This window comes from Bos mutus, chromosome 26, assembly GCF_027580195.1.
Source record: "Bos mutus isolate GX-2022 chromosome 26, NWIPB_WYAK_1.1, whole genome shotgun sequence".
NCBI classification, from domain to species: Eukaryota; Metazoa; Chordata; class Mammalia; order Artiodactyla; family Bovidae; genus Bos; species Bos mutus.
Genome location: NC_091642.1, coordinates 30,803,962 through 30,826,663, shown reverse-complemented (window position 1 = coordinate 30,826,663; position 22,702 = coordinate 30,803,962). Strand labels below are relative to the sequence as shown.

Genomic DNA, 22,702 nt, shown 5'->3' with positions numbered 1-22,702 from the left:
CCACAAAACTCAGCATACAATTAATGATGGTTTCCTTCTTCATGCAAAAACAGTTAGCAAAATATGACTGTTGCCTAAGTAACTCAATATCTGTGTTTTCTTTTTCAGAAGATTAATTATGTATATACACATATAATTATTTATATATATAATATGTATATAGGTATAATAATACATATTATATATGTTAAACATGTATAATAAATTATATATACATTTTGTAAATATAAAATATATATTATATATAATAATATATATCATTATTTATTTGGAATATGGGAAAAAGGAAACTATCATTAATTGTATAGTGAGTTTTGTGAGGGAGGTGGCTCAGACCGTAAAGGAGAATTAGATTCTGGGTCCTCTGGAGCAGATGGCTGAGCCCTTAAGAGGAGATTAAAGTAGGGGAGGAAGGAAGGATGGAGAATTTATACCAGTTGAGGGTCAAAAGAAATCTTCACAGAACTAATGGTGAGGGTTTCTTTTTTTCTCTCAACCCTGGACAGTTACTTGCATTCTGATGTGACTAAGCAAATTCCCTACCGCAACTGAGAAGGTGTCAAATGTCCCAGGCATTCATGAGCACACCATCTCTCCTCCTGTGTCCCTAGGATATCTCCACAGTGGATGACACCCTCCCCATGTCTTTACGCAGCTGGGTATTGTGCTTCCTGGGCATCATCAGCACGCTGGTCATGATCTGCCTGGCCACTCCCATCTTCGTCGTCGTCATCATTCCTCTTGGCATCATTTATGTGTCTGTTCAGGTAGGTTTGGAAATGGCTAGGTTTCCCTTCTTCTCCTCATAAATGCTTAAGTTCTTCTCTTGGGTTTATGGCTAGTCACTCCCCACCCCTCGAGCATCTTTGTCATTGAGTCAGATATTAACATACCGTCTTCACAATGGTGAGGTTGTCGGTGGCTTCCAGAAGAGGTGTGCTAAGGCCGCTTCCTTGGTTGGCTTAGGTTGATCTACTTGGAGATGTGCCTCAGCAGGAGCCCAGTCTCTTCACTTCAGGGCAGTTCTCCTTTCACTGGGGTGTCTGTGGCGGGGCGGTGGGTGGGTGGGGGGGTGTTCAGGCTCAATTCCAGTGTGGTCTTGAGGGCAAAAGTCGTTTGATAGCCAAGCCTCAAGAAAAACTAGAACAAGTAGAAAGGGCTCCATGCCTGCAATAAGGGGAAGGAATGAGGGGAAGGAAGCTGTAGAGAGAATTCTTGTCCCAGCAGCTACCTTTGGGATAAATTGATCACCTTGAGAAACCAATCCTGAAGCCCTTCAGCGAAGGGCAGCCTTGTGGCTGTGGTAAGTTTACACTGCTGGGCTGTGTGTTGAGTTCCTCAGGTACACTGTCATCTCTGTTAGTAACAAATCAACAAATAAGAGGCAGGATATTTGAGGAAACTTCCATGTATAACATTTTGAATTCTGACTCTCGCATGCCTGGCTCTTCCCTTATTTCAGCAAATCCTCTGGGCTTCCCTGGTGGCTCAGACAGTAAAGAATTCACCTACAGTGCAGGAGACCCAGGGGGGTTGGATCCCCTGGAGAAGGGAATGGCTACCCACTCCAGTATTCTTGCCTGGAGAATTCCATGGACAGAGGAGCCTGGCAGGCTACAGTCCATGGGGTCACAAAGAGTCAGACATGACTGAAGCATCTTAGCACGCATGCATCAGCATACCTTTCTTAAGCCATTTATTGCCCATCTCTCCTTTCCGAACCCCTTGTTTCACAGCTGCATTTATCCCTTTAGAGACCATTTTTCTAAAAAAAAAAAAAAAAGACCATTTTTATCACTACTGTCATTTAGGAATATGTGCAAAAAAGAAATATGTGCAGATTCTTGGGAGCATATGGATTAGGCTGACAAAATTCCTTGGAATACTCCAGCCTCTAGGGCTGTGGCAGAGTGTCTTGCTTTCATGCTCCCCTGTTCCCCACCAACCCCAGATCCTCGCATCGTCCTCTTCCTCTGAGCCTCTCTCATCTCTCCCCTAGTGAGAGACCAGATCAGAGCTGCCTCTTGTTCAGATGTTGGCTCTGGCCTCAGAGTAATGAATGTTGGTCACGGCCACCAGGGAAGAGGTAACAGCATATGTGATATGATCTGTGACAGATTCTTCACTTTTTTGGGTCCAGATATTTTATGTGGCTACTTCCCGCCAGTTGAGACGACTGGACTCTGTCACCAGGTCCCCAATATACTCTCACTTCAGTGAGACTGTGTCAGGCTTGTCTGTTATCCGCGCCTTTGAGCACCAGCAGCGATTTCTAAAGCAAAGTGAGACAGCGATTGACACCAACCAGAAATGTGTCTTTTCTTGGATTACCTCCAACAGGTGAGACTGCCCCCAGATATTCACCCAGATATGTGTGCTTTGGAGTTCTGCGCATTTGACATTAGCTGTGGGAGGGTAGGCGTGGCCCAAAATGTGAAATTCACTCTGGCTAAACACGGAGAAGGCAATGGCACCCCACTCCAGTACTTTTGCCTAGAAAATCCCATGGATGGAGGAGCCTGGTAGGCTGCAGTCCATGGGGTCGCTAGAGTCGGACACGACTGAGTGACTTCACTTTCACTTTTCACTTTGGAAATGGCAACCCACTCCAGTGTTCTTGCCTGGAGAATCCCAGGGACGGGAAGCCTGGTTGGCTGCCGTCTATGAGGTCGCACAGAGTCAGACACGACTGAAGAGACGCAGCAGCAGCAGCAAACACGCCTATTGTGTGGGAAGAGAGGAGAAAGCATAAGCTTCAGAGTCAGACTGGTCCCTGTATCTGCTCTGCTACTTCCCGAGCTAGGGGAATTGTCTTGACCCCTCAGGAAAATCTCATTATTATTATTATTATTATTTTTTTTTTTACAATGGCTGGATCACAACCTATCTCATGGGCTTATGGAGGAAGTTACATGACACTGCTCAGCATTTTGTAACACAGATTCTGTCCAAGTGCTGGGTGAACCAGACATTCTGTTTGCTTCCCAGAGTGGATGTGTGGTTGTCCATAGGCAGGACAGTTATTGGAGGTGGGAAAGAAGCAGAAGTTGGAGGGAGGAGAGCTGCAAAATTTTGGGTAAAATCAGTAATGACAGAAATGAAAAACTCAAATCCTGTGAGGTAAATCCAAAAAGGCTGTGCAGTCTTGGTTCCTCCAGCTTCATTAGACCTTGGCGTGTCCTTGGAGGAGGAAGATCTTTTTCAGGAAATGAAAGCCCTTGAGTGGTTTCTACACTGTCTTGCACTGTGAAGGGCAGGCTAATGATGCTTAGTATTATTTGGAACGTGAAGAGGTCAGAAATTTGATTGTAAAGATCTTTTATATCTTAGATAATTTCCAAGAAGGAAAGAGCAATTTTTCTGTTGGATGCCCCTTGTAAAATATGTATCATATTTATTTGTAGGTGTGCTAGAATTATTTGTACAAATTTGGGAAAGCACATTTTACTGGGAAAGTCAGTTTTTATAAATTGCATCAATCTATATACTATTCAGTTCTCTACAAAGCCCAACATATCTCTCTGTTATCAGTTCTTACCTAACTTCTCTCCACCTCCTATTTTTTCTCCATCTTTTTAAAATCATGAAATCAGACAGGGTACATTGAACTTTCCTGTGGTGACTTCTTTCTAACCTTACATATGAATTCTTTATGCCGTTGTTTACCTTGCCTAATCAAAAGAACTCATTTGGAACATTTTTTAAAATGCAGATTCCTAAAAGTCATTCCCTGAATCTCCTGGGGAAGAGTCCATGAATTTTTGGCACAAATCTGTATATTTTTAACAATTGCCACCAGATGATTCTTATGATTTGGCAAGTTTGGGAGGCACTGAAATATAGGATTCCCTTAGTTTAGCAAACTCTTCCAGTATCTTTAAAAATGCAATTTATTTTCCAAAATCCAAAATTTAAAAGACTTTAGGAAAACATGTCATAGTTAAACTGAGGCACCTCCTAAGAAGACAGTCCTACCAACTCAAGCCCTCTCAGAATGCTCTGGGAACCCCGCACTTGCTGGGTAAGGTAAGGAAGCTGACACCTCTCAGTGACACCTCTTTCTCTGGTTCTGTTGCCCTCCAGGTGGCTTGCGGTTCGTCTGGAGCTGATTGGGAACCTGATCGTCTTCTTTGCATCCTTGATGATGGTTATTTATAGAAATAACCTAAGTGGGGACACTGTGGGCTTTGTTCTGTCCAATGCACTTAATGTGAGTCTGGTTGGGAGTTTGGTTGAACTAATGCATTATTCTTAAATGCATGGTATATCCTAGACTAAGAATTAGTCTAGGATATACCATGGAGTCCACGCTCTGGATTCCTTTTTAGATCCAGATAGACCAGGAGAGACTGAGGTTCAAACCCTGTCTCCATCTCTTACTAATGTGTAACCCATGGACATGCTCCTTAACCTTTCTAAGTAGGTGCCGGTGTCATCTGGGAAACTGGATATATATTTTGTTGCCCTGGGGAGTTAAGAAAGCAATCTCACGTGATTCAATCTAATAGTTTCCCATCTCTTTGCCTCTTGATTATAGTCGAAAGAAAAAATAACTATTTCTTTTATAATATAGCAGTAACCAGAAAGTCTTTTGAACAGTAACTTCTACGTTTATTTTGTTAAATCACAGAATAATTGGAGTTCACTTTAATGAAGAAGAGAGAGTCTAATAGAACTATATAATGCATCCCCCACTTGACTAAGGGATAAATATCAGACATTATTTCTTACCGCCTAAGACAGAGACTGGCACCACAGTAAAAGTTTAATAAATAATACTCATTTAATGAGTCATCTGGCCATCTTTTGTGGAAACTTTCTGAACTAATATTTTGGGGGTCTGCATAGCCACCAGCAGGGTCTACATGGCGCTGTTTTCAGTTGGAGTCCATAAGACCCAAAGGTGATCATGGTGGAAGAGGACTCTGTCATTCACCAGAATCACCGGGTTCCTTGTGCCACTGCCCTTTCATCCCCTCAGTTCTAGGCTTATTAACCTAGGACAGACAGGGCAAAGAGTTGGAGAACTATTAGACTGAACCAAAGAACATCGTTCAAATATCAACAGTTCATATGGTCCAGCCGACGCCAAGTGGTTGCCCTTAGTCCCCAGCCTCCTGAGCTTTCCTGTCTCTACCTACCATGTGCTCAACAAAGATTCCTGAGAGTATGTGCCAGGCCTGTGTTTTTGCCTGTAGGAAGACTGCATCTGAGAAGCTTGCCTCTGAGTGACCCACAGATGCCCTGGACTCTGGCCCAGGTCATGACAGCCGTCTCCCTGTTGGTTAGATTTATCTCTGTAATGGCAGGAAGGCACTTGAATTTACTGGGGTAACAGAGGACAGGGGTCCATGTGGATGTCCCACCTTGAGGGTTGGCTTCTCAATCGAGCTGTTGTTAATTGAGAGCAGAGAAAGGCAGCAGCTTTTAGAAGGCCTGTTCCTACCCCATGTCTTTCCTTATGCTTCCCTCATTGGAATGCTACCCCTAAACTCTAATGACTTATAGGTGGGAGAGCCAAGTTCGAGTACCACTGCACTAACAGCCAGCCTATCTAGCCTCAGTTCTGGTGCCAGGCCACTCCAAGCCCCTGGTGTCTTTCCTGTGAGCACCACAGAGTTGAGCATTCAATGGTCCTCCCACCATTCAATGCACTGGCCTCATTTCCTCCTCCAAGGAGGTGTGGATTGTCTCTTATCCTCCTCCTTGCTGTCTTGTAGAGCTAGTGCTAGGTACCGAGGAGGCACTAGATTGAATTTGTGGTTTGACTAGTTGGGTTGGTTTAAGCCTCAGATGATCATCTTCTGGTTTCTCTGTAGATCACACAAACCCTGAACTGGCTAGTGAGGATGACGTCAGAAATAGAGACCAACATTGTGGCTGTTGAGCGAATAACCGAGTACATAAATGTGGAAAACGAGGTAAGGAGGAATCAGAGGAACCCAGGAACAAGGCCAAAAAAAAAAAAAAGCTGATGCTTTGAGAATGCATCTATCTAGAGATTTCACACAGGGTCATAAAGGTTCTCTGGAAGTTTCCCTTGCTCAGACAGAAAGGACCTAATTTTTTTAAACCTAGAATAGGTAATTGTTTGGGAGAAGTCACATCTTGGGATTGCATCAAGTTAAATGGTGGCTTCATTTTCAGAGCAACCTCGTAGCCTAGGGTTTCAATTGAATAAGGTATAAACCTTCTCAGCCGTCCTGGTGGCTCAGATGGTAAAGAATCTGCCTGCAATGTGGGAGACCTGGGTTAGATCCATGGGTCGGGAAGGTGCCCTGAAGAAGGAAATGGCTGGAAGAACCAGTCTAGTTCAGTCTGTTCAAAGCAGATGCTCAAAAGTGGCTGGGACACTGCTACTTACTCTGTTCTGTGACATGAATCCTAGGGGGGGATTGTTGAGTGAGTTGTCACCACGTAAAGCACTTCTCCTCCTGTCTCCTGGCCAGGCACCATGGGTGACTGATAAGAGACCTCCAGAAGGTTGGCCCAGCAAAGGGGAGATCCAGTTTAGCAATTACCAAGTACGGTATCGACCTGAGCTGGATCTGGTACTGAAAGGGATCACCTGTGACATTAAGAGCACGGAGAAGGTAGGTGGAGCTGAAGAAAGGCCTGAGTGAGTCCTTGTGGACATAGAAAACCATTTCTTCATTCAGTTGAAGTGAGAGGGTGGGAACACTTCCAATGCCTTGAGGTGTAGGGACACAGTACCACCACTAGAGGGCAGGATATCCACACAGGATCAAACAGACTTACTAAGCTCCTAAGGGCTTTCTTGCTCAGCCCTCCCTTGCCTCCCAACTGGCATCCTCTCCTCCTGTGGCAGATGGGCTTATTTCCTATAAGCTTCAAGGCTTACAGAGGGGAAGTCAGGAAGCACAGACCTGGGGAAGGAACTGGTGGAACGCCTGTGTGGAGGTTGTCCCTGCAGAGAGAGTGGGCTGGTTCTCCTTCTGGTGTGCAAAGTATGGTGTTCTTGTTCTCTGAGGACTTGGGGTCTGATACAGGGCCAAAAAATTGTCTGGGCAACAGTGCTTAGGTCTGTAATGTGCTTAGGTCCACGTTCTCAGACCTGATGGCAGGCCCAGTCCTTCCCTTCTCCTCACGTCTAAACAAGATTCTTAAAAATCGATTAATTTCCAGTAATAATTATAACAAATGTGTACATTTCCAGTAGTCAATGCAGCCGTCAGCCAGCTACAAGTCAGGGGTAGGGTGGGAAGGCCATCCTTTTCTGACATCTAGGCACTTTTTTTTTTCCCCACCAAAACCACAATCAGTCTAACATCTTAAGAGATGCAGTAGCTAATCACTGTCTTTTCCACTTGTGAGTATGAATGCCCCAGGCTAAATTGTTGTCCCCAAGAATTACACAATGAACTAACATGCAAAAAACTGTATTTACAGATTGGCGTGGTAGGCCGGACAGGAGCTGGGAAATCGTCCCTGACAAACTGCCTCTTCAGAATCCTAGAGGCCGCAGGAGGCCAGATCACCATTGATGGGGTAGACATTGCTTCCATTGGGCTCCACGACCTCCGAGAGAAACTGACCATCATCCCCCAGGTAAACTCTAGGACGTGCTCACCTGCAGCTGGTTCCACAGGAAACATTGCACCATCTTCTCGATGTATGTTCACTTAGCAGTGTCATTTCTGTCGTCTGCCTGGGATACCTAAGCTAGTTCCCTAAAATACAGTGCTTCCAGAACTTAACAAAAAGAAGTTTTGCATTTGGGGGCAATATGCTTGTGTGACTCAGTATCTAAACAGTAGGTGGCAGCATCACAACAGAAGTCAAGGGGAGCAGATGATTACCTGTAGCCCATCAGGGTTCGCAGGGCCTTTGCAATCAGCATTAGCAGTTTTGCCACTGAAGCTTGAAACCATTAAGCTTTATTCTCTGCATCTGATGTGGTTACAAGAGAGGGGAGGGAATCTGCAGCAATTTTTTGCCAGTAAGTGAAACAGTTAGTGTATCAGCAAGAAAGTCTTCCCAGCAGCTTTGCTCTCTGGACCCCTCCAAACAAGAATGCCCTGGAGGCTCTGGGTGTGTGGTCCTCATCGGAACCTGTCTGCCTCTGCTCGCTGCAGCCAAGTCTGGGGGTGACTTCGGCTGGTCTGGTGTTTGCTCCCTTTTTACACTTTTCTGCAGCCTCTTCAAGAGCACAAGAAATTCTTTTCTTGTGACTGCACTACCCTTTCCTGTGCATGCCCTGATTCCCTCCACCTTCATTCACACCATGAGTTTTCAGTCTGTGTGTGGAAGGGGTGGGATATTTCTCTCATCTTTTTAAGAGATGCTGAGGCAAACTTGGAGATCTATAAATGAATTTTAGAATGAAAACAAAACCAAGGACTCCACTAATTTTCAAAAAATATTTTATTTATTCGGCTGTACCAGGTCTTAGCTGCAGCACTCAAGATTTTTGATCTTCGATCTTCGTTGCAGCATGGGGGATCTAGTTCCCTGACCAGGAATCAAACCCAGGCCTCCCTGCATTGGGATCGTAGTCTTAGCCAGTGGACCACCAGGGATATCCCCCAAGGACTCCCCTTAATGCTGTGTTTAGCTCAAAGCTGTCATCAGGGAAATCGTGCAGAACCTTGACCACTAACCAGCTTTCCATCTCAGACCAGTCCTGCCTGCTTTCTTGGCCACAATGACCTGGTTCTTTTTCTGACACTGGCCCCAGTAACTGCCTGGTCCCTCGACTTGCAGGACCCCATCCTGTTCTCTGGGAGCCTGAGGATGAATCTGGACCCCTTCAACAACTACTCGGATGAGGAGATTTGGAAGGCCTTGGAGCTCTCTCACCTCAAATCCTTTGTGGCTGGCCTGCAAGCTGGGTTGTCCTACGAAGTGACAGAGGGTGGTGACAACCTGAGGTAAGGTTTCATAACCCACTGCTCCCACAGGCTGTGGAGGCGGCAAGGGGACCACTCCTTCTGTTGCTCGTGCTTGGTGGCATCTGGCAAAGAATTTTCACTCTCCAGGTCTAATTCCTAGTGCACAAAAGGAACCTGTTGTGAAGATTAAAACAGAAGTGTATGTGCTTGAAAACCTTTGTTAATAAACAAACCCTCATGAGACATTACAAATGTGAGTTTGCAGATCCCGCCCTTGTGCGGGTTCTCAGGTGCACTCAGGCTGAAAACAATCCCCGATGCCTGGTCCAGCCCCAGAGTCTGATGTAAGTGGTGTGAGGCACTGCTGGAGGTGTGAGTTCTAAAGGATGCCCAGAAGCCCTGGTCTAAGGGGCACCTGGATGATGGAGACGTGGAGTCTGCAGGGTCCTCGTAACACCATAACCCAACACCAAGATTCTCTTGGCTTCATAATTCTTTACTGTTTCAAAGCATTTCTATACCTGTTGACACTTCACAGTTCCTGTTGGCTAACAAGCTGACCTGGCATTTCTCCTATGACAACCTGTTTTTCCCTTCTACAAACTCGTGGTCAGTTCTCAGCCAGAGCCAGCAGCTCAAGGGTGGGTCTTCCTGCAGTCCCTGCACGGTGAGCAGGGCTTAGACCATTAGCAGCTGAAGCTCAAAAGAGAAGGGAAGGCTCAGAAGCTGAGTTAATGGACCTGCCGCTCTGGCCTCACTTGGGAGCTTGTTGTAAATGCAGAATTTCAGACTCTGGACCTACTATCTGGAATCTCCCCTGTAGCAGGAGCCCTGAGTGATTTGTGTGCACACTAGAGCAGGGGAAGCAATGACGAGCAGGTTGAGTTCTCAGTAGGCGGCACGCTAGCATCACTAGGCAAAGTCCTGTGCCCAGGCTGTACCCTATACCAGTGGAACCAGGGCCGCTGCTGATCCCAGTGTGCAGCCCCAGGAATGCCTACGAGCCCTGGTGGAGAACACCCTTTGTTTGTTCTCCTTCAGCCACAGATCTGGGAACTAGCAGAACTGAGGTAGGTCTTCAGGCCTATTAAAAATGCTGTTCAAACATTCAGTCAACAAATATATATTGAGCACCTACTGGAAAGACAGAGGAAAATGCCATAGACATACCCATGCCCTCCTAGAACTTCCGTGCGATGGAGAAGACAGACATTAGACAAGTAAATTCTGCACAATAAATGCCTGAGGTGTGCAGGGCCATGGGGGCCGATCTGGCAGGATCTGATGGGGCCCAAGACCGGAGTCACACCCTTCTTGGACCATGCTGAGACACGTGGCATGACCAGTGCCTTAATTTCAGATCTGGGGGAGCAGGTGTTGAAACTTAAAATCCTTTGATCAGAAACTAGAGATCAGTCAGCTTGGAGATCAAGCTGTCCACAGCTAAAAGCCAAACTGATGCCTCAGCAGCAGCCTGTTACTATGAAGTCCAAGTGAACCAGGCAGGAAGTTAAGTAAACAGTTTTGCAGTATCTGTGTTCTTACATAGAAAAACTGGAAGTTCATCTTGGGTGACTTCTCATCTCCTGCAGAAATTTTCTTGCAGGGAATTACAGAACTTTAGTCTGGCCACCCTCTGTTTAATATGTTCCCTAATGGCCACGGCAGGAAAGAACAATTAGCAAATTCCTGAATATTTCCTCCACATCATTTCCCAAAGCTTCTTTATGTAAGTAAGAGGTCCAGTTTTCATTACTGGCTTTTAGCAAATTAAAGCCATTTGCATCTTACAGGCATATTCGAATTCCACATACACTGCATCTCACACCAAGACATCATCATGTTCATTAGATGTTCATTAGCAATGGTCTCTAATCAAGGCAGAAGGCCCCAAACAAATTAGACTTGAGGCTAGAATTACACATTAAAATAAGGAATGGATTTACTAAGAGCACTAAGAAATGCCACTGGGGCATTCTTGTGTGGTGTCATCCTATAGTAATGATGTCGGGTCAAATACTGCTGAAGCAAGCTTGGTGGCAGCCGTCTTATTTTGAAATTGTTGCTGGTGTACTGTAGCTAAATGCAAGGTACTAGTCCTGGGCTAGTGTTTTCCAAACTTGTTAAACATGAAAGTCTCTTGGGGTGTATTCAAAATACATGTTCTCAAAATCATGCAATTTGCAGAGACATGGATGGACCCAGAGACTGTCATACAGAATGAAGTCAGCACAAAACCTATCACTTATATGTGGAAGCTAGAAAAATAAGACAGATGAACTTATTTGCAAAGCAGAAATAGAGACAGATGTAGAAGATGGACATATGGATATGAGGGGAGAAGAGGCGGTGGCATAAATTTGGAGATCGGGATTGACATATATATATACTGCTGCTGCGTCGTTTCAGTTGTGTCCGACTCTCTGCGACCCCATAGATGGCAGCCCACCAGCCTCCGCCGCTCCTGGGATTCTCCAGGCAAGAATACTGGAGTGGGTTGCCATTTCCTTCTCCAATGCATGAAAGTGAAAAGTGAAAGTGAAGTCGCTCAGTCGTGTCCGACTCTTCGCGACCCCATGGACTGCAGCCTACCAGGCTCCTCCATCCATGGGATTTTCCAGGCAAGAGTACTGGAGTGGGGTGCCACTGCCTTCTCCGTATATAAAATAGCTAATGAGAACTGCTGTACAGCACAGGGAACTGTACAGCCCTCACAGGTTTGTGAGGACCTAAATGGGAAGGAAATCCAAGGCAGAGGGGATATATGTATATGTCTAGCTGATTCACCATGCTGTGTAGCAGAAACTAGTACAACATTGTAAGCAACTATAGTCCAACAAAAAGTTAAAAAATACATATTCCTGGGCTCCTCCCCATTCTCAGAATAGGGACCAGAAGTATGAATTTTTTAATTAAGTACCTGTGGTGAGTCTTCTAATTAAAGGTTTGGAAAACACTGCCCTTGGCAACAGTGAACAGCTAGCGGAAGAGGGTAAGGCATTCTAACAGAATAGAGGTATATGGGTTTTGAAAGTCTGATCTGGAACGTGAAATGTACCCTCTCAGACCCTCAAGCCTGGTCACTCCTTGGTCCTTAGGGGCTAATGCTTGGTTTCCTCCATTGCTGCAGCATAGGGCAAAGGCAGCTACTGTGCCTGGCCAGGGCTCTGCTTCGGAAATCCAAGATTCTGATCATGGACGAGGCCACTGCTGCGGTGGATCTAGAGACAGATCAGCTCATCCAGACGACCATCCAAACTGAGTTCTCCCACTGCACAACCATCACCATCGCCCACCGGTTGCACACCATCATGGACAGTGACAAGTGAGTAAGGAGACAGCCTCATAGCCTGGCTTAACCCTTGGTCAACAGTGATAGCATCAGTTGTGAGATATCTTTACAGAAGGCTTAACCACCAGCATTTTACTGTGAAGAAATAGAGGCTGAGAGATTTCAAGTAATTTGCCCAAAATTATACATCAGGCCGACAGGGTTAAGGGAACTGTCTTGAAGGTAAAACGGGAAACTGTGTGTAACTATTAGCCAAGTCTGGGCAGTGGAGGCCCAAGCCAGGAGTGGCAGATGTTGATCCGGAGACCTTTTGGACTATATAGGGTCTCAGCTGCTCCCTGGTAAACAGAATCTTTCCATTCCTTCTATCTCTGACGACTGAAAGTTAGTAATCTTGAAATTACAATAGACTCCCTTTTTAAATCAATGTGTTGGTGATGGACAGGGAGGCCTGGCGTGCTGCAGTTCATGGAGTCGCAAAGAGTCGGACACGACTGAGCGACTGAACTGATCCTTAAACAATGTGTATCCTTAAAAAAGAAAAAAGCTTACGTGAATAGACATACTGCATCTATTCCTATACTGTTTTGTTCCGTATTCCACATAGAACCCCTCTGTGCCGATGCCGATGACTGTGGTTCACCCTCGCTCCTCTGTAGCCTGCGATGAATAAACATGCAGCTGCTGCTTAGTCGCTTCAGTCGTGTCCGACTCTTAGCGACCCCATGGACTGCAGCCCACCAGGCTCCTCCGAATTGGCCACCTTAACCTGTGCTCGTGTCCTAGTCCACAGACTCCTCGTCTCAGCCAAGGAGGTTCTTTCTCTGCTCAGATTCCCAGTCAATAACAAAAGTGATGCTAAGGCTGAAACAGCATAAGCTTTATTCGATGGCCAAAGAATGGAGAAGTGGAAATTAGTTGGCAAATCAACTTTCTCAACCCCAAAGAAGATACCAAGTACATAGGATAGTTGAGGTAGAAAGGGAAAGAATTGGAAAGAGTGGGAGGAATATTCATGACGTATCTGAGACCAAGGTTGTGGTTTGGAGCCAAACTCATGCAACCCGCCTTTTCAGTCCTTTCTGGGCTTTTCTGGTTGTCATAGCAACTGTCCTTCTCAGGTGCTTGTAGGTATATCATTTAGCATATGCTAATTCAAACCAGTCGGCCAGTAAAGGAACTCAACCCTGAATATTCATTGGAAGAACTGATGCTGAAGCTCCAATACTTTGGCCACCTGATGCAAACAGCCAACTTGCTGGGAAAGACTGAGGGCAAAAGAAGTGGGCAGCAGAGGAGGAGATGGTTAGATAGCATTACCAACTCAGTGGGCACGAATCTGAGCAAACTCCAGGAGACAGTGAAGGAGGAGGAAGCCTGGCCTGCTGCAGTCAGTCCATCGGCTTCCAAAGAGTTGGACATGACTTAGCAACTGAGCAACAACAATAATATATTACAGTGAGCACATCATGAGACCCAAGGTCTACTGGAAATCAAATCTTTCACCACCTTAGGTCTAGTTGGTTCCAACCAGTTCTTGTTTTTCTCTTTGCAGTGTCCTCCTGAAACTTAGATAAGAGCAATTGGTTTCCATTCAAGGGAGGGGCAGGGGTATGATTCTGGGGCAACCACTTTGGTAACAATACCACGACTTTAGTAAGTCCTGGTTATTCTTAAAAAATGCCAAGGTTTGAGACGCTGCTTTCTAAGACTTTCTTTTCTGTTTCAGGGTAATGGTCCTAGACAGTGGGAAGATTGTAGAGTATGACAGCCCTGAAGAACTGCTGAAAAACCCTGGCCCCTTTTATTTTATGGCCCAAGAAGCTGGCATTGAAAATACGAACAGTACAACGTTCTGAGGGCAAGTCTTGTGGGTTAGAGGACTATTTAGATCATTTCTTATTTTTTGTGAAGCATATCATATAAAAGTGTGTGCTAAATGTATGTTTTAAAGGAGGATCGTAAGTGAGCACCTACATCCTTACCAAGATTAAAAAAAAAAAAATCAGTATTACCAGCAACATCAGAAACCCCGTGATGACTCCACTTTGATCATTCCTCCTTGTTACCCACCCACCCTTCTCCAGAGAAACCACCATCTGAATTTTGTGATAATTATTCCTTTGTTTTTCATTTTGGTCTTACCATTTTCCTTAAACATATATCTTTAAAAAAACCTTAATGTGAATGGCCTGACTCACACTGCATGTATTCTTGCTTCTTTTGTCCAATATTATATTTGAGATTCATCCATGTCCAAGCACGTAATGAGGCTGCTTCATTCTCACTGCTCTGGAGTACAGCAGTATGTGAAACAGGCCTCAGTTTATCCAATTTAGGTTGATCAGCAGTGGGGTGATTTCCAGGGTTTGTTATTTTTCCTGTTATGAACAGTACTGCTGTGAGCATTCTGGTACACAACTCCTAAGACTCGTGTAAGAGTTAGGCAGACCGTGTAGCAATGGGAGGTATGCATAGGTTTAAATGCGTATAGTAGGTAATGCCAATTTAAAACCTTTCTCCCCCCAACCTGCTGAGTGTGAACTGGTATCTCCTTGAGGTTTTTAAGTGTATATTTCCCTGGCTACTATTGAGGTTTCCATATGGTGGTGTCTGCTGTTCTTGTGCACAGTGCTTTATCTTCTGGGATGCCTTGTGAACGTTCACCTTGAACTGCTCGATCTCCTTAGCATTTTTTAAAAAACTGAAGTATAGTTGATTTGCAATATTGTGTTAGCATTTTACCCGTGGACATGCTTTGAGGCCTCAATTGAATCTGAGCTCTCTTAAGAGGAACTGTGAACCTGTTTGCCTGCCACCTGGGGGCGTTACCCTGAAACAATTTGAGTTAAATACTCCACCAAGAGGTTCCAAACATGGTTGGTGGGACTTCAGACCACAATCCTGTGTGAGAGCCAGCTTGCACAGCAGTTGAGATCTCCAGGCTTCAGCAGTCACTGGGAGCCTTGACACATGACCCTTCTTCCAGGCTTTTTTGTGTCACATTATTTTGGGTTCAACATATTCCTTACCTCCATTTCAGCGATGCAATTTTGGAAGATTTTTATTCATTCATCAATGTAGCCATTTGTTGACTGAGATGCTCAGACTTACACTTCCTAAATAAGGGACTTGGAAAACTGTGAGGCAGGATTAAGAAGAGACTTGTTTACTACTATTTGCTGTTCCCATCAGCATCACTCTAGCAATGCTCGTTTCCCCACAGCGGCAGTTTTTCTAATACTCATAAAACCGGGGTGGTCATGACAGCACCCGGCGAGCAGCGCCCCCTTCTGGGAAGTCTGGGTTTCAGTTTCAGAGCCTCCAACCTCTGCCTTTTTGTTCCCACGGTACTACGGGTCATGTCTGCTTTTGCATTTGCTAGCTCTCTGGTACTGGCTTCTCTTTGGCCCTTTCTCCAATGCCTATTTAATGATTCTTTATGTTGTTCTGTTAACCTATGATTTCAGTCTCTTGCCTAACCAAATGGGTAGAACCTTGGAGATAATGCAGTCCAAGTCTCTCGTTCTTCAGCTAAGTACCAGACTGAGCGTGGTTATATGAGATCCACAATCAAAACTTGTTTATGGCAGAGGCAGGGCCAGAAACCAAACTCCTGATTTGATCTAATGATTCCTTTTTCTCCTATAACGGGAGAGGGTTTTTCATCGACCTTCTCCTGTGGATGCATATACAAGAGAGGGGAAGCGGTCTTTTTTCACTGACTCAGACTCAGTGAAGGTGGTGGGAACCGGAGCAGCCTGGATCCAAACCTTTGGTGACGACTCCTCCCCTCCAAATCTTCTGTTAGCCTAGGATTCCGTAACCCAGTCCACACTCTGGACCCACTTACCATGACCGCTCTTTCCTACTTGCCTCCTGAAGTCCTCTTTTTCGCTTGTCCTTGAAGCATTAAGTCCGTTTTTGTCCTTGACCCGCCTCCCCCAGTTCCTCTATTTTCTCTGTAATTGACTTCATACACTCTGTGGTTTCAACTTCTACGCATATGATTCTCATTTCTAGCCTCTTGTGCTCCAGTGTTGAGATTCATATATTCCACTGCCTCTGGCATTATCGCCTGGATATCCTTCAGGCATCTAACAGGCAAATCACCCTACTCTGGCAGAGCCTCTACTTCCTCTGTGCTTTCTAACTCCAGTGGTGACATCACTGTCCACTCGGCCCTACAAAATGAAAACCTGTGTAGCATCCTCAGGTTTTCTTTCCTGATCAGTCAGCCACCAAGTCCTTCCAGTTGCACCCCTGTTGCTCTTGCCATGGTTCAGATTCTCCTCGCTGCCATCCTGGGCTAAGGGCATAGGCATCCTTGCCTCCAGGACTGTTTTCCTCAGGTATACCCACCCACAGCTACCAGAGTGATCTATTATGAAAAACTTACCAGGTTACTCCTCTGCTTAAACCCTTCATTCAATAGCAATCAGAATAAAGTTAAAATCCCCTAGTATGGAATAACAAAGCTAACATCCAATCCAATCTCATGTTAAGCTCTGCTGCTGCCGCCAAGTCGCTTCAGTCGTGTCCAACTCTGTGCGACCCCATAGATGGCAGCCTACCAGGCTCCCCCATCCCTGGGATTCTCCAGGCAAGAACACTGGAGTGGGTTGCCATTTCCTTCTCCAATGCATGAAAGTGAAAAGTGAAAGTGAAGTCGCTCAGTCGTGTCTGACCCTCAGCGACCCCATGGACTGCAGCCTTCCAGGCTCCTCCATCCATGGGATTTTCCAGGCAAGAGTACTGGAGTGGGGTGCCACTGCCTTCTCTGTGTTAAGCTCTAGTGACATTAAAAATTCGCCCCTCCCCCGCCCCCCCAACACACACACGCACACACAATTATTGACTCTAGCCTTTTCCTTTTCTATCCCCTCTGCTTGGAGTCCTATGATTACCTCTAACTCACTAAGACTCAGTAAGAAGTCATCTCCTGAGAGCCTTCCCTGATTCCCTCTCCGCTCAACCCCCAGGCTAGCTTCAGCACTGCAGTGGATTTTCAATCTGTGGGGCAGCTCTGCATCTGAAAGCCAGTTCTCCATGGGCTCCTCCAACTTAAGATTCTGGGTGGGAGCCCAGGGTGCGGCCCTGTGACGAGGCTGCACTAATCTGATACACCTGTGCCAGACGTTGACTCAGGTGCTGGAGACACAGGGCAGGGGAGTCTCTCCTCGCAAAGTGACAGTCGCTGTCGTCATCCAGGGGTAGCGGTGCTGGGGACGGCAGCCGGGCGCAGTGACGCTGCCAGTAGCGAGCGTCGTTCCTGGCTTCGAAGATGCAAAGTGGCTTCTTACCCTCCCAGGGGGTCAGTGAGCTACGTACCATCATTTGAAAACTTCCTTTCTGCTTAAGTTAACGAGTTGGGGGGCTGTTGTTTACAACTAAATAATGCTCCCCAGCACACTTAATTTGCTTTTACTGAACTTATTATTTTGTTAGATAATTTTCTGTTTGCATTTCTCTACTAAGCTGTGAGCCTCTTGAAAACAATTTCTTACTGTTTTGTATCTCCAGTGGCTGGAATATAGTAGGTCCTCACTTTTTTTTTTGGGGGGGGGGGATCAAAAAATTATAAAGATTTTCAAAAAAATCTTTATAAAAATATAGCAACAGGGTTGATGCACACTGGTGGACTTTAAAAATTGGCAAACGATATTACACAAACACTGATGATCCCTAAACTGCTAGAATTTAGATTTAGTTAGCAAAAACCATATTCAGCTATCAATGTGGATTTATGTTTTCCACAGATTAGATACTAAACTGGCTTTTGGAAAGGTTTCATAGTGTTTGAAGACTAGACAAAGTTGTAAAAATGCAGGAAAGAACCGGGTTGTAGGAACACACCATTTTCGCAGTATTCCTTTTTACTTTGTATGCAAGTAATTCGTTATGCTATAGAATTTAACTGTTTCAGTATAGAAAGCAACTGCCTAGGAAAGAAGTAGAAAAAAAGGGGAAACAAAGAAAAGAGTATACAGTATTTCTTTCAAGAGTACTTTGGTTCTCACTGAATGAAGACTAGTTTTCCTTTCCTCAACTCTAACAGTCAAGCCTTTGGTTGACCCACTGGTAGTGTCCTGAATGGACAGTCACCTTGGTCCTTGCCATGACAGCCATCTGGCCATTCTGCCTGATGACTGCTGATTTCAGATCCACTTGTCCTGTGGATGTCCAGTTCCACCAGAGCAGCAGTCTTTGGAACATTTATTTGTTGCTCAAGTCCACAGCCACTTGTTCCTGTTTGGGGAACAATCTTATTGGTATCCATCTATAAAGACTGTCCAGGTATTTTCTGGTTGTACCCCTGGTGCTTGGTGCTAACACCCTTGACTGCTGGCTCCTTCGTTAGCTGGCACCCAGCAGCAGGTCACTGTGATCTGGTGTGTCAGGGTTTACATTCTGGCATCATAAAGATGCCTCCTGGTTCCATAAACATCTGCTGGGCTGATGCGTCTATTAGTTCCAATCTGTGAACAATTCCACTTGGGCTAGCTTTTCATTTTCCTTCATTAAAACGTCTAAAGTTTTCTGCATACTTGGCTTTAGTGTTAATGGGTTGAACAGAATCCTTTTGTTTTATTGGAACCTAGAGTTAGGGGTATGGCACAAGGGCCAAATTAGGCCTGCTGTTTTTATAAATAAAGTTTTTGCAACACAACCATGCTTCTGTATTTTCTATACCTGCTTTGACAATGAAGTTGTGAGACTCTCTGGCCTAAAAAGCCTGAAGTACTTACTATCTGGCCTTTTATGGAAAAGGTTTGCAAATTCCTGCTCTAGAATCAACAGTGTAGTCTGGACTGGATCATGTTTCCATTCTCAGATAGTTTGCCTCAAAAATGTCATGTGGCTCCATACCTGCAGCAGATAGAATAATGGTCCCCAAAGATGTCCATGACTGAATCTTCAAAACCTCAAGGATTTACCTTCCACAACTAAAGGGACTTCACTGATGTGATTAAGGATAATAAGATGGCAGACTGTCCGGTGAGCCCAGTGTTATTACAAGGATCCTTGTAAGAGAATGAAGATGATGTGATGACAGGAACAGAGACATTAGAAGATGCTGTGCCACTGGCTTTGAAGATGGAGAAAAAGACCATAAGGAACCAAGAAACATAGGTAGTTTCTAGAAGTTGGAAAAAGGCAAGAAAACAGATTTCCCCCTGAAGACTCCATAAATAATGAGCCCTACCAACCTTGACTTTGGCCCAGTGAAACTGATTTCAAATTTCTGACCTCCAGAACCGACCATAAATTTGTTGTTTTATACTAAGTAGTGGTAATTTGCTAAAGCAGCGATATGAAGCTAATACAGTATCGTAAGTCCAAGTAGCTCTGATGAAATTGCTAATATTCTATAACTGAAGTCAGTTTAATAATTCATTGACCTTCACTGAATCCCACTGTAGTGAATTTGTAGAGGATTATGTCATCTTTAAAGTCCAGCGAGGGACTTCCCTGGTGGTCCAAGGAACTGGTCCCTTGGTGAAGATTCCGTGTTCCCAATACAGGGGGCCCGAGTTCGATTCCTGGTCGGAGAGCCAAACCCCACACACCGCAACTAAGAGTTTGCATGCTGCAACTAAAAACCCCACGTGTCACAAAGAAAATCAAAGATCCCACATGCCACAACTGAGACCCGGCACAAATATACATTAAAAAAAGAAAAAAAAGCTACCTTTTAAAGCCCAGCTGGAAGTGGGTATTGAATTCAATGCTCATGGCTCTCACCCCTTCTATCAAATTGCAAAGATCTTATTCAGCTTAATCCTATTTGGAGGTAAAATTTTGATCTCACCTGAGAGGATGCAGGAAGGTCCTTTTTTTCAAGAATCACGGTGATGCCGATGACAGGAGGCGACCATGAGAGATAGGGGTCTTTCAGCTTCACTGGTCCTGGACCTGGGGAAGGGCTGCCACGGGGAAGGACTAGAGCTTGACTCCTCTTGGAGTCCCAGGGGACACCCAGACAAACAGATAGCCCTTGTGACACAGTCCTGCTGATTCTGTAGACCCCTGCAAGTCTGCTTGCTCCCAAAAAATGTTCCTGAGTGGAGACACTGCTTGCTCCTGCCACTACCTCCTTACCTCTGGGAAAGCACTATCTGCTCCTTCAGGTCACCTGTGAGTGGTGGTAAGGAACAGATACGCCTAGGCAGCTTGCAAGGGCGGCAATCTGTCGTAGGAAACTCCCATGCTGATACACACAAAGCACTGCTGTGGATCTCCCCTGACAACCACAGTGGGCTGTGTGAAAGGAAACAACGCAACTAGAGATTGGAGAGACGAGCCCTGCTCTGTGGTACTGAGCCGACTGTCTTACCCAGCCCAGGCGAAATTTGAGAGCTTCATCAGTACGTAACAGATGAGAGAGTTTAAAATCCTGTGAGTTAGGCTTCCCTGGGGTTCAGTGGTTAAGAATCCACCTGCCAATGTGGGAGACATGGGTTCGATCCCTGATGCAGGATGATCCCACATGCCGCGGAGCAAAGCCCATGCACCACAACTATTGAACCTGTGCTCTGGAGCCTGGGAGCTGCAACCTAGAGTCCGTGCTCCACAACGAGAGAAGCTGCAGTGAGAAGCCCACACACCCCAGCTAGAGTGTAGCCCCTACTCGCCACAATTGTAGAAAGCCCAAGCAGCAACAAGGACCCAGAACAGCCAAAAATAACTTAAAAAAAAGAAAAATCCTGTGAGTTGTAATGACGAGAGATGATTCAGGAGTAAGTTATAGGATACTCAAGGTTTCTCAGTCCTTAGGGCTAAGGTTCTGCAAGTGAAACACAATTCAGAGCACAACTGTGTTCTTTTAGAGCTTGTTTGTACTCCTGACCCTGAAACAGAATGGACACAGAGTTCCAGCTTCACAGTTAATTAAAAGAGTGAAACAAAATTCAACCTTTCTTAAAACCATGTAATTCTAGAGCTTACAGTTCACAAAAATTTGCAGAATCATCTTATTTGTTCTCACAAGAATCTTGAGAGGGAGATCCGAAATCTACACACTTTAGACGACAGGAGATTCCCACCGTCACTCCCTGTTCTCCGAGGACACTTGGGAGAAAGCATCACTGAAGAGCTGCCTCCAGGCAGGAAAGGGAGCACATTCATGACAGGAAGCAAGCAGGCAAACCGGATTTGGAAATTGCTGTTGTGTCAGAAACAGATGACACCCTTCCCTTCCTGGGTTTTTTTTTTGGTAATTCCTACTCTTCCAACAGTAGGCTTCCCTAGTGGCTCAGATGGTTAAGAACCTGCCTGCAATGCAGGAGACCCGAGTTTGATCGCTGGGTCAGGAAGATCCCCTGGAGAAGGGAATAGCAACCCACTCCTGTATTCATACCTGGAGAATTCCATGGACAGAGCAGACTAGTGTGCTACAGTCTATGGGGTTGCAAAGTCAGCCATGACTGGGCGACTAATACACACTTTTCCAATAGTGAAGTCACTCAGTCGTGTCCGACTCTTTGTGACTCCATGGACTGTAGCCTATAAGGCTCCTCTGTCCGTGGAATTTTCCTTCACTGTGGCTCAGCTGGTAAAGAATCCGCCTGCAATGTGGGAGACCTGGGTTTGATCCCTGGGTTGGGAAGATCCCCTGGAAAAGGGAAAGGCTACCCACTCCAGTATTCTGGCCTGGAGAATTCAAAGGACTGTACAGTCCATGGGGTTGCAAAGAGACACGATGGAGTGCCTTTCCAATAGTAGACAGTTCTATTTAAAAAAACAGCCTACAAGGTGCTTCTCAGGTTTAACGTGAATACCAATCACCTGCAGCCCTGACTCAGTAAGGTTAGGGTGGGGCCTGCATTTCCAGTGAGCTCCCAGGTTACGCCGGTGGTGATGCTGCTGGTCTGAAGACCACACTTAGACAGGCAAGACCTAGCAGCCACTATGGAGAACAGTACGGAAGTTCCTGAAACAAACTGAAAAATAGGGGGGAAATGTGCAGGATCCTCACCTGAAGGGACGCACAGGACGGTAGGCTGGCAGGGGAGCACAGCCTGGCCTGCTCTAGGAGGAGCATCCAGTAGCCTCTCCCAGCCTGACCAAGCCCCACTGACGATGGACACGGGGAAGAGGACGATAAGCGAGCCTGGCTACAGTTCCAGTAGGTGGAGCCCTTGGTCTCCCAGTGCAGCAGCAGCGGCTGCTCGCACTGTGTGCGACCTCTAGGAGAGCCCTGGCAAGGTGGGGGGGCAGCCCGAGCCAGCAAGGACAGGAGCCTGCTGAGTAGGGAAGAGATGCGCAGCTGCCCTTCCGAGCAGAACCCAGAGAACTTCCTGGCATCTTCATCAGCCATGGACTGAAAACTCACTTAGGACACCTACCTTGCCTGGTGTGCACTGCCAGGCACAGGCAGCTCAGCTTGCAGCCTGGCCAGCACCTCATCCTACTTACAGTACCTGCAGTAAACGGGAGAACCCAGGCCTTGCAGCCCTGCTCTGCCATCTGCTAGCTGTGTGGTCTAGAGCTGCTTGCTTAACCTTCCTTCAACTTCCATTTGTCATCTTCAAAATAAAGTGATACATGAAAAAAA

General features: G+C 45.8%; 1 protein-coding gene across 1 annotated transcript in view; it reads left to right on the top strand.

Moving 5' to 3' along the window:
• ABCC2 (ATP binding cassette subfamily C member 2) overlaps window positions 1-16,882 on the top strand; it is a 72,518-nt gene extending 55,636 nt beyond the window's left edge. The window contains exons 24-32 of the mRNA XM_005892063.3: window positions 612-767; window positions 2,141-2,340; window positions 4,084-4,210; window positions 5,820-5,921; window positions 6,450-6,593; window positions 7,411-7,569; window positions 8,725-8,891; window positions 11,983-12,177; window positions 13,874-16,882. Of these exons, the coding sequence (XP_005892125.2) occupies window positions 612-767; window positions 2,141-2,340; window positions 4,084-4,210; window positions 5,820-5,921; window positions 6,450-6,593; window positions 7,411-7,569; window positions 8,725-8,891; window positions 11,983-12,177; window positions 13,874-14,003 (1,380 nt within the window). The 3' untranslated portion in view covers window positions 14,004-16,882. The remainder of the gene's footprint in view (window positions 1-611; window positions 768-2,140; window positions 2,341-4,083; window positions 4,211-5,819; window positions 5,922-6,449; window positions 6,594-7,410; window positions 7,570-8,724; window positions 8,892-11,982; window positions 12,178-13,873) is intronic.
• The last annotated feature ends 5,820 nt before the right edge of the window (window positions 16,883-22,702 follow it).